Raw genomic sequence first — 12,365 nt, forward strand, 5'->3', positions numbered from 1 at the left:
GTGACTAGAAAATTATTAAGATCTGTCCACCTTCCATTAGCAATCCTGTTTGCTGCTTGGAATGCCCATCTGACCCAGAACAAAGAACATCAAATATACAAGACCGTGCTACTTCATAAGCTAACACAGATCTTGAAGCTGAATAGAGATACCTATCACATATATATAACAAAAAAATATTAACCAGGAATTATGCACAGCTAGATTTCCCATATCTAATTGTCTAAACCCAAAACCTTTTGTGTTTGCTCTGTAAGCCTGACTCTGCTTTTGGCACAAGGTAAGCCATGGCTCTGCTCCCTTGCTCTCTCCCACATCTGCTGCTCAGTGTAGGAATCGAGCCACCTCCAATTTCAAAATACGTTGATAATCAAACCTGTTTCCTTCACACTGTGGATCAAAGGTTTGTGAAAATAAAAGCTTTTCAATTTTTTGTTCATTGCTTTTTATTACACTTGGGACATTATGGTTTTATTGAATTTACTTTTTCTGTTACTGTGGTGATCACTGATCAGAGTATTTTTATGTGACAGTGGAGTTTTTGCCTTGAGAAGCAGAACATCCACCCATTTGCTCTGAAGCTCTGATTTTAGGGGCTTTAGTTACACTTTACTGCATCACACTTGCTCTTGTTTCAAAAATGCCAAGAAGAAAAATGTTCATCAATAAGGATGAGAAACAGACTTATTAGAACAATAATTTAAGGAAAAATGCTTTTTTTTTGGAACTGGAGAGCATTTAAAATCTACTAATGTAGTTTCAGTATGAAGTAGTCCTCCCCTTTATTTTGTTAGAATATTCTGTAAAGGGGAAGCACATGCAACTTGAGCAGAAAATCTAAGCCATCCCTCTGAAAATAAAACACTGGCTACACTGACAGCTGTGCTCACCACACAGAGAAAGTATTCTGTGCCATATACATCTGTGTAACAGGAAACAGAATTTTTTTTTTTATCATTAAGACAAATTACGTCTGACGTTCCAGTAAAGAGGTGCTAAGAGTTTCAGCACTAACAGATTTCTCTCCTGGACTCTCTGACTTGTGTATACCTAAAACAGGATCAGTCACAGATTTTTCCCAACTCAGATTAGATTTCTCCGTGGGGAGCAGAGAGTGGGAGAGTGAAGATCTTATTCTTTTTAATCATTATTTTTCTCACAAACAACATCAAAGCTTCAGTGATTCACATCAAACAAAAGATGCTAACAGGATCCCAGCTCTGTTCACAGCATTGTTGGGCAGAGACAGCAACGCTATGAAAAGCAGGGCCAAAGGCCGTGCACTCTGCTTCTGGGCAGATAAATACATAGTCAGGTAGTCAGTGACAATGACAGCAGCTATTTAAATTTAAGGAAGATGTCTTTGTGAAAGCTAAAGAAGCTCACAGCTTTTACAACTTAATGCGTGCCTGAGATGATTGCCCTGCTCACGTCTACCTTGGTGCTCCATTGAACTGCTCTATTTTAGTGCTGTTTTTAGTGCTATTCAGTATTTTCTTGGGTATTGAGAGCTTTAAACATATAATAGTATCTACAGAAGTGAATTTGCACTACTCCATCCAGGATTCTAGGGGAATCCTGGGAAGAGTAAGAACGATGTTTAGCCTGGCAAGTACTTTAAATATTGTGAATGGAATGTGGAGGGACAGAGCCCTTCTTAATCACATTGTTTGACATACTTAGAAAGAAATCTAATCAGTCTGTCTACAACTCCAAGACCTCTGATATGTCTGTCTTTCTGCAAAAGATAATGTCTGGCCTTGTAATTAAATCTATCTTTAGAGTGTGATGATGTAGCTGCAAAAGCATCTCTGCTTGTAAGCATACATTAAATGCACAAGGTATCACAAATGTTAGAGCCTCTACAAAGCATAGAAAAAATACACACATCTCTAACAATCACAGCTATCTCTGTGCTTTAACTTATCCAGTTTAAGAGTTAACTTTGACACCTGAATTGGGAGTACATATGCGCACACAGTGCTTGCCTTTTTTTTTTTTTAAAGCATATACTCTCTTTACAATTATAAAGCAGGAGATTAACCTTTTAATATTCCTTTGCAGAGATGGAGGGGAAAAAAAAGGTATGCTTTAAGGCTCATGCTTACACTGCTGTGTCCTGATGTAGCCCTTCCCCAGTTAACACTCCTATCCTTTTCCCTCATTATAATTTTGCATAAGGAAATATTGTCTAAGACATTCAGGGTTTGAACCACTCATCTAGAAGTCCTGCTTGTCCAGAATAGATTATATACATGGCTTAGTCCTTACTAAGGATGCAGCCAAAACAAGGACTTTTTCCTTCAGATGTTTCTATCCTCACTATACAGTCAGAATGTAATGTGAAAATTTATTCAGTGAGGAAGAGTGGCTCACTGTACCCGCCATTCACCCATACCTGGGATTGTTGGTACAAAAGACAGAGCTTGTTCCGTTTTTTAAGCCTCAACTAGTCAGAGGGCAAGGACAGCACTAGGCAGGGAGATGTTCACCATGAGCAATATGTAGACATTCCCTGAAATATTTTCACAACTTGCTGCGAAGTGTTTTAACAAAACAAAAGAGAATCAGGACTGAGCTATTTGGGGGAAGAACACACATGCTTAGGAAGTGTTTTGATCAGCTCTGCATGATTCTCATTGAGATCAGATTTTTTTCCTTTGTAGCATGTTGAGGGAAGCAGAGGATAACTTCCAATAGATCCTAAAGAATACCATAAAGATGTACACTTCTGGCAGGGCTTATTTCTGACATTTGATTTGGACACAGAGAGTGAGAGATGACGCATCTCTCCTTCCTGGGACTGCCTGGATGACAAGGATTATTAAGGCAGCTAGGATCAGGATGCAGCATGTGATACACCACGGACTGAGGCTGCACAGGCATTGGCAGATCAAATTAGCCTCACTTTCTGTTGAAATCCAGGGGGTAATATTATCCAAAGAAGAGCAGGTGCAACATATTCTGCTGTGCTTGTAAGAAATTTGCTTCAGAGGAAACTTAATCAGGCCAAATGCCAGTGCTGAGCGGGGCCAGTAGCTAAGGATTACATTAGGAATAAAGGTTGTCTGAAAGAAGATGATTTTGGCACTGCAGAAGGATCTTTCTGTAGCCTTGAAACAGGAACTCAGCTAGGTTCAACACGGTTGTTGCCTTGTTGCTTGTCTACTAATGATGAATCTAAACGAGACCACCCGGAATGAATTCTCTTGAATTGCCAGAAAACTCAGATACTGTAAATGTATTACAGCTTCCAGTAATGGAGTAAGCACCAGCAAACTGTTTTTCTTATGTCATGCCCTTAACCCAAAAAGGTTTTTTCACTACTTTTGTACCAATACAGAGAAAAGGTGAAGAGCTAAAGAAGAAAGAAAAAACAGGAAAATAAGAATGCTTTTATTTGCAATTTCTTTCTAAGTCAGTCACTATTTCACAGTGTAATAGGCATCATTTTGTTGTTTTCAGAGCAAAAAAACTTTTTCTTTTACAAACATCTTTTTACAATGGGCATAGAGATCCTGATCCTCTTTTTTTTTTTTTGCTTCCTGAGAGTGGGGAGGGATTCATTTTGCTTTTGGAGATTAACAAAACATTATTTTTGCTAGAAATTTTGTAACTTGTGAAGATTACTAATGAAACATTGTATTACTATCAAGAATTTTAGGAATTTACACATTCCCCTAAATTGCTTAGAAGAGACAGGAGAAACGAGTACTTTCTCCTTTCAGACAAGAGTACTTCCAGCTTACTTCTCACATAGTCATGCCAAAAAGGTTTCACCTGAAAGGGCAGGTCCTCAACAAAGATACTTGGGAGAAGACAGAAGAAACAACATTTGCCATTGACTTTACTGAAGCTAAGCTTCACTAAGGTCTTTCAGCCTGCTCGGTGAGAAAAAGTGAATAATACTACTATTCTAAATAAGACAGCAACAGAAATTATCTGCCCAATGTGTTGCAAAGGACATGCAGTGGTGTATGGAAATGTATATAAAGATCTGAGGAAGTAGATTGAAAAGTTGGCAGATAAGGTAGAAGAGACAGCCAATAGAGGGAACTCAAATTGTACAGCAAATCTGAAAGAAGATAAATGGATAATTTAACAGCCATTCAGTTTCAAGAAAGACAAAGCACAAACTACATTGCATCAGAAAAGCACAAGAAATGATGATGGATGAAACACTTCAAGTAAGTGTTTAACACAACAGAATCACAGTTGCCTGCAGAATTCCCAGCTGAGGGCAAATTCAAAGAACTAAATAAGGATATGAGACTGATATGGTTTGAAGAGTTTTTCAAAATCCATTTAATAGCAAGGCAGAAAACATTGATCAGCTGCTTGGTTAAAACATTGAAAGGAGAAGAGCTAGAAACATGCTGTCTCTTGCATGCTTTAGATGTAGAATCAAAACCATAAACAGCAGAGCCAAATAAGTTGTTTATGAAATAATAACTCTTCCTCTTCTGAGCAAACCCTTGGTTTCATGAAATTATTATGAACAGATGAATCATTTGCAGCTACAGCAACACATCAGTTGAGCTACTTCAGTAGGTACCCAGTCCTTCAGCATTACTCATTCCCTTTCACAGCACAGCATGGTTGATATTGGATAGAGCATATCTGGCTTTCAGGAGCTATGTACATACTTTCCTCCCGAAGTACCTGGCACCTTTTAACACTGGAGAATCTTAGTTTATAATCATCCCTCTATAGTATGCATGCTTACTTACAAAGGAGTGCAGCATTGTTCTTGCCAGTGTACCATCACCAGAAAAAAGCATAATGCTAAATCATAGTGGAAGAGCTGAACACTTGGGCATGTCTTAGATGCTTTTCTGTTCACAAATGGCTTCCTTCCACATTGCTAACATAGTCTATAGAGAGGCTAAAAGAAACTGTTTTCTGTCGAGGAAATTAGTTGTGTATTTATTTCATCTAATTACACTTTTAGGCATCAGGAAAAAAATCCCCAAATCCCTGGCAGAAATGCAAAAGTAATGTACCAGTGCATTATGTACTTGGTGACCTGGGACACCTCCTCAGTAAGCCCCAGAAGAAATAAAAAAGTCTCCTTCAACTATGAGGAGATTGCAGTACTTTTTTTTTTTCTTTCATGAACTCAGCCCCTCCCAAATAACCAGTATTTCCTTCTGGAACATAATGATTAAACATGGCCCTGAATCAGTAGAACAAATAATTAATCCATACACACACAGCTAAAGGTTTCTATAAATTAATCACAGTATTGCTTTATCCTCCCTATTTTGCCTATAGAACGTAGAATTTTAGCAGACTTTTTGGTTTTAGTACATGGGCATCTGTGTAGAAATACTTTTGTGTTTTCAAAACAACTTCCATCAAGTATTTGCATTATAAAGACCAAATCTGTAGATGACTGCAGTACAGTTTCTCTTTTATCTGAACTACTCAGAAGTTCAAGGACTTTCAGATAAATGGCTCACCTTTGGCCTATGTATTCTCACGCAGAAGCCACTTCAGCAAAACTCAGGTGTCCAATTCAGCTTTGCTGTAACTGGTCACAACTCTCTTGACTTCAGCAATGCTTCATATGCTTACACCATGTCTGAATTTATCCCTATGGCTTCTCGGTCACTGGTCCTCTCTTCTAACTTGGAAACTGCTTACATAATAAAAGTGATTCATTAGAAACCACTGAGGTCCAAAGTAGAGCTAACACTGAGACCTATAACTTTTTGATATGTGCTCAGTCATAAAAATGAATTTATATGGTCTTATTCCATAAACTCACTTTACAAATATTAGACCCGCAACCATACTTCCGTGAGCCATAATCTTGTCAAAGCTCATAAGTTAAGCAAGGTCACAATTGGTCAATATTTGGACGAGAATCTCCAGGGGTGGGGAGGAAAAGTATATACTCTGGAGGTCCTGCAGTGTTTGTAAGTTAGGGCATGTCATGCTTCTCTTTAAAACAATTTGGTATTAGGCTTAGAATATAGTAAAATGCTGTACTTACTTTAGCAATAGTCTCGACTCTGGCGCTGTCTCAGCTAACACCCTTTCCCAGAGATGAAGGTGATGTAGCAGGTAAGGGCCCCTCCCCAACCCCATCTTTCAACCCAGGCAGTAAGTCTAACAACAAATGCCTCCACTACTACGCCCTGAAGGGGCTTGATGCTACACCTGCTATTTCTGCATTCTCTATGTTTTATCTAGCAAAATATACCCAAGAAGTACATCTCTAAATCACATAAAAAAACCCCACTCCCCCTCCTTACCTTTTCCCATAAATAGCTTCATCTGAGTATCTCACACTCCCCCTTTTAAGCTCTTCCTTCAGAGAACCCTGCCCCTCTCCCAGGTGCACACAATAACCGCTGAAGTGCCTTTAACCTTTTCTTGTACTGGAGGAGCTAATACATAAGAGGAGCTATACCTTGTGGAAGGATGCCTTGGGCAAAGCAGTTGCACAGTCACAAAAGACACCCAAATAAGTGAAGGTGTTAAGGAAAACTCAGTGCTGTACAATAACTTCCGGAGAAACAGCTCAGTCATGCAGCTGAGGTGATACATGGATGCAGAAGCGACCTGCAAACCTCGCTGGCTTTCCCAAACGCTGGAGCTCACAGCTGCCAGCACACCTGCCCTTCCAACGCGCTCTGTCACTCCACTGTTAGGAACAGCTTTTACAGTGAAGGCGCTAAAGTGGGAAGGGACACCAGTCCTGTACCTATTGCCGCGTGGCAGGACTGCATGTGGGCACCGAGGCACCAGGCAGAGGGACAAGAACTTCCCAGGCAGGGCTTCCCTCAGCCTCCCGGCCGGCTCACAGCTGCCTGCCGCACCACGAAGGGACAAGAGTTTACGTGGTGGTGTCCCGTGTCAGACAGCTGCTGGAGACCAAGCCTCCTTCTCCTAAAGCAAATAATAATTTGGGCGTTGAGAAGCTGGATACCAAATTAGACAGATCCCTAGCAAAGCTGTTCCTAAGAGGCGTGCATCGAAAGTGGTGGCATGGAGGAGCTGTACATCAAGGGGTTCTCGTGCAATAAAATGCAAAGTAGAACGTGCAGCCAGGAGGTAGAAAAGCCTGACTAGGCTACAGCCAAATAAACTTAAATAGCTTTGGGAATAAATTGGTGGTTTAATCCAGATCAGGAACAGGTGCTATGAATGTAATTCAGTGAATGGTCGAGAGCCTGCCAGAAGGGAGAGAAATGTGTTGCTTTTGAGATAATTTCCCAGAAGCTTCATAAAAGAAAATTGATTACTAGAGTTTAATAATTAAAACAGGGCCAGATATATAGTAATCAAATGAGTTTTTAATTACATCTCAAGCAGAAATAAAATCCAATTTGTGTACTTTGTATCAGAAAAGTCCTACTGAAATGCTTCGGTAGCTGGAAAAAAATAAAATAAAAGCTAATTTCCACAGGAATTATAGTAGTTGGTTTAATTAAAAGACTAGACCAGAGTGAAAGAGTTCCAAAGTGAAAGGACACTAAATACAGAAGCAGCGGTTTAAACACCAAATCAGTGTCTGAATAAAGACATTTTATAGACCAAGCGCAAAATCTGCACTGTCAAGCATCCCTAATCTAAATAAAGTTTCTTAAAATTACACTATATGTTTTGTAAGTATTTTGTAGAATTAACTGCTTGTGCTATGGTAAAAATAAATATCAAAGACATGGTTTATTCTTTCTTAAACACTCCTTTTAATTTATTTCACCAAACTTACTGTTATTAGTTAACCATTCTTGTTATTTACCCGGTAATCTCTGTTGCACCCAGGTTAATAGACTCTGTAATATGCACTTAGGTATATATTTCTAAGAAATATATGTATTTACTTTTGGATTTAAAATGTGTTTCCAGCTCGTAAGACACAGTAATTACCACAGAATTGTGTGGGTGCGTCTTGCATCCATTTCCAATCCACTGGGGTTTCTGGTCTCTGCTGTAGTTGGTGCAAAGCTAATTGATCTAAGCAGCTCAGGCAGTCACCATCCTCCTGGCACTGTTCGGGAGAGGGCTGTCTCCTACTGTAAGAGCGTGGCATGTCCCTGCCCCTGGAGGGACAGGCACACCAGGAGGTCCTGCCTAGATCTCTGCATTTGCTTCCTGGCACTAGGATTGAAAATTACCATGGTCTTGTGGTCAGTCTTACAACGAAAAAAAGTACAGAACAGACGCAGACAAAGGCAGAAGCTGCACAGACACACTGAGACGGAGTCCACTGTCCCACTGAGCTCCTTCTCCTCTGCCTTGCCTGCAGCAGGCGCAGCTACAGCGTTTGTGATGGGAACAGCCTGGACTGCATTTCATGTTTACAGATCCTGGGGCTGACGTGGTGTGAGTGCAGAATGATATCTTTGTGCTTAGAGACATCTGAAATACACTGATTTTTAAACACTGATTTAAAAACTTTTTTTTTTTAAAAATCTGGAGTGTATATTGGAAAAATGCTTCACAAATACGTTTTCAAGATTTAAGAAACAACAAGAAGCTTAAGTGCCAGCAGACGGATACAGGCTTTGCACAGAAAGGATCTGATAAGTTGCTGTCAAGAGTTGAGTATCTAATGTGCTACTTCTGGACTCTGAGTTGGCAGTGGCAATGCAGGTGTTAATGATAACAGCAGTGAGTTTTTCAGGTATTTTCAGGTGTTTATAATGTATTACTGCCCCCCTGTTGTGGACTATGCCAAATCAGGTCTGAGGAACGCACAATGGTCTGAAATAAAGAGCTAAAAATGTCAAGCTCTGAGGTACAGTGATAGGAATACTACAAATCCACATCCAGTCCATCAAACAAATGACCATCACCAGTGCGCAGTGCTGTATATATAGTACATTCATTTGATGGGCCCAATGTTGCAAAATTATCTTCCCAGTCTGTGCTACATTCTAAGCACATAACTTCAAGTGGATTTGCTTTGAGTTCTGCACAAATCAGGTTCTTACTCATGGCGTGATTTTTCAGAAGTGCTGAGCATTCATATTTCCTACTGAAGTCAACTGAAACTGCAAGTTTTCAGCACATCTTAAAATCAGGCCATTAACCCTTAATTATCATATAATAGCTCAATTAAAAAATCTACGAAGACTTACTTCAGTACCTAACCAAGCTCCCATGGCTTGCAGACTAGCTATAAAAAAAATCCAGTTCCGTAGTGGTGTCTGGGCTCTGGGGACCATTTAAAGTGGTTGCTCTTAACTCTGCTATTTAAAGCAAATAATGAAAATGATCAACAGCAAAGGTCCCTGCTTCCCCTCTTCTTTCTTTTCCTTATAATTTCTGCACTTTCAGAAGAGCAACTTGTGCTGTCTTCTCTGTCGTTATATTTTTTAATCTTGCACCAACCCTTTATTTCAAAGGACATAGTTGGCATGCTGTCACAGAAAGCATGATACCCAGCTCTCAGCAAAACCCACTACTTGCTGATCAAAAAAGCTGCATACTCCTCTGTCCTGAAAGGGCACATTACCTGAAGGCCTGGAGGGTAACTGGTTAACTCTTTCTTAACATCTGGGTGCTGCTGTAAATGACGTTCTGTCTCCAATGTAGGGACAAAAACAAGTGGAAGCACTTGTGCTCATTCCACATAAGCATTTGATACTAAAGGGAAAGGCAAAATAAACTTCTAGCAAAGGTGTGCAGGAAATATACGACTTTGGGGCTGATTCAAAGCCAGATGAAACCAGATAAAACATTCTCATTGGCTTCTGTGGCTTTGGACTGGGTATGCAGAAAAGGGGTGATTTCAGTGCAATCTAAAAATAAAACTCATTTATTTTGAGCACTCAGAAACGGCGTTTTTGCCAGCTATAGAAAGCACAGTACTGTTGTAGATTACTCATCTAGAAAAAATAAAACCTGAGCACTAGGGAGAATCTGAAGGTTATTTCAGCTTTGTCCAACTTGTCATGCAACTCATGGACATCCTGCTCATAGATGCCAGCAGTCAGATAACCCCAGGCACTCGGGGGATGCCTCAAAAGGACTCTCTTAAGGATTACAAGAAAGCTAAAGTAGTTGAGCAGCAACTCTGCCACCTTGTGCTTTTTTGATATTTTGAGTGGCTTACTTAAAGCCTCAGGTAAAAAAAGCATAAGATAAAGAGATCTCAGTAGGAACAATAAGCTTTACCTACACAGGAACTTACTGCTGGGGATGAGGGGGGTAGGGGCACGGTGCAGATTAAACTCTTTTTACCCCATTACTCCCTGGACTGCCCATCAAAGGAGCGGAAATACTGTCAATATTTTTTCTCTCTTTTTCTTTTTCTTTTTAATCTTCTTCCAGTGTCTGGTGAAGCTGAATGTGAAACTGAAGCCTATGCTGGACTCTGTTGCTGTAAACAGAGGTAAATGGGAGGAGCTGCACCAAAAAAGACTTCCTTCTCAGGTGGCATCCTCATCCTCCTTGTCCTCTAGCTTTACCGTGTCTCTCAAAGACATAAATTAAGCCTGCAAATGTCAGTGTCGCTTTACGATAAGAGCTGTCTGAAAGGTTTTCATCAGCTTAGGCGCACCATTTTTTTTTAAGAAGTGCTTTCACAGACATGCTTAATTGATTGGATATTATCTTGATGGCGGCATAGTTTGCTTTTACCAGGAGGCTTAGCGGGACTGAAAGGAAAGCCTGCGGTGACATTTGCGCTGGTATCTGGAGCGACATGGAAGACTTAGCACAAGAAGCATTCATTCAGCTCCTCTACATTTCAACTGCTGCTGTAAAAATCTGTAAAGCTGACAACAGACTGAAATACAAGAACTTACAGCTTAATAAAATTAATAATACAGAGCAGAACTGAAGTGCAAGTTGGTCAATTCATATGCAAGGAGCTGCAGAAAACAGAATAGTATGTAATTACATTGTTGTTTTGCATCTCTTCAGTACATGTTATGATTCAATTATGCCTGCTTTTGTGATGTTCCTCTCTTCTTCTTTTATGCCTGAATGTTCTAAAAAGCCTGCTTTGTATTCTAAAGAAGTATTTTTTTACAACAGAGCTTCTTAGTGATTGATCAGGGCCTTTAGAATTGCCTACCTTTGCTACATTTACAAACAAACTTTATTATCTTTAAAAACACCAACCTGTCCCTGCTTCCCTGAGAAATTCATATTAACAATGCAGTAAATTTCTGAGCAGGGGCAAGTTTGCATAAAGGCAAAATGCTGCATGGTAATTTTAGGGGTTTGTGTTTTTTTTCTTTTAAAATGCTCTTTTAACACATTCGGTTTTTTTTAAATTCCCTACGGAAAAGATTAATAGGCTTTAATGAAAACAGAATACAAATAAAAAAGGAAATCTGTTGCCTGGTGCTTCCGGTTTATATTACATTGAAAAGCGAACCACAGATAAGCCTTTCTAGTATAATTGCCACTTGAAAATGTTTTTAAATGGTGGAGAGGAAGAACGTCATCATACTGGACTGACTACCTCTTACTTCTCTTGCATTTCTTTCCATACAATTTGAGAAGCTATTATAGCTTAAACAGCACTAGTCAGGGCTCACATGTAGACGTCTGCGGTAGAGGTGATCATAAAAATCTAATCAAACGTGATAGGTCACCAAACCAAATGTGTCCAGTTCTGTGTGGTGATGCTAGTATTACCTGAAAATTTGTCTCTTTCCATTAGTGCAGAGATCACTAGTGTAGCAAAACTGCTACCTATGATTAGAGGGTGCTTTCTCTGCTGCATGACTGGACACAAGAGGAGTCATGTTGCAGTGCTTACGAGTTCCCATTCACAGGGGAAGAAAAAAAGCCTTTGTGCTCCATGAAAAATGGGATTCTAAATATAGGGCTGTCTGGCAGCAGAAATTAAAGCTGAATTCAGCTTACTGATACACCTGTGCCAAATTCCACTTACTTCAGTGGAATTACCTTGAATTGGCACCCGCTTAATGGGAATCAGAACCTGGCCCAGCTGACCAGATGCTAAAAAGAGCTTTCCTCCTTTCTAAGCAAAGTGAATTGTTAGCGCCTTTGAAATGCTGACTAATCTGTCTGACAATCAAGCAGAAACAACAAACCTGCTGACCACTTCTTTAAAAACAAAAACAAAAACCACCAAAATCCCTCTCTACTACTAATTGTGTATAGGAGAATAGCTGGAAATTTCAGTGCCGTTGCAGCCAGTCTGTTAGTACGCAACTGAACCGCATTGCTTTCTCTAGCAGAAAGAAGCAGGGAGGGAGCAGAAATGCAGACTGCACAGCAGTGGATACATGTGCCAAATGGAAACGTTTCTGCTATTATTTTACCACTTCTTTCTTCCCTGATTAAAGACAAATGAAGCACGCAGGAAACAGCAAGCCATACAAAACATGTAGTTTATGGGAGAAACAGATACGAGCAACTGACATAGT

The 12,365-nt window shown here is 39.9% G+C and overlaps 1 protein-coding gene across 1 annotated transcript in view; it reads left to right on the top strand.

Moving 5' to 3' along the window:
• The window catches only part of LOC104271159 (dual 3',5'-cyclic-AMP and -GMP phosphodiesterase 11A-like), a gene marked incomplete at its 5' end in the record, with an annotated part of 31,440 nt that extends 20,988 nt beyond the window's left edge, over positions 1-10,452 (top strand). Inside the window, one exon of the mRNA XM_009865750.1 lies at positions 10,291-10,452. Coding sequence (XP_009864052.1) covers positions 10,291-10,452 — 162 coding nt within the window. The remainder of the gene's footprint in view (positions 1-10,290) is intronic.
• Between the last annotated feature and the right edge of the window lie 1,913 nt (positions 10,453-12,365).

This window comes from Apaloderma vittatum, unplaced genomic scaffold (genome assembly GCF_000703405.1).
Source record: "Apaloderma vittatum isolate BGI_N311 unplaced genomic scaffold, ASM70340v1 scaffold8913, whole genome shotgun sequence".
Lineage (NCBI taxonomy): Eukaryota > Metazoa > Chordata > Aves > Trogoniformes > Trogonidae > Apaloderma > Apaloderma vittatum.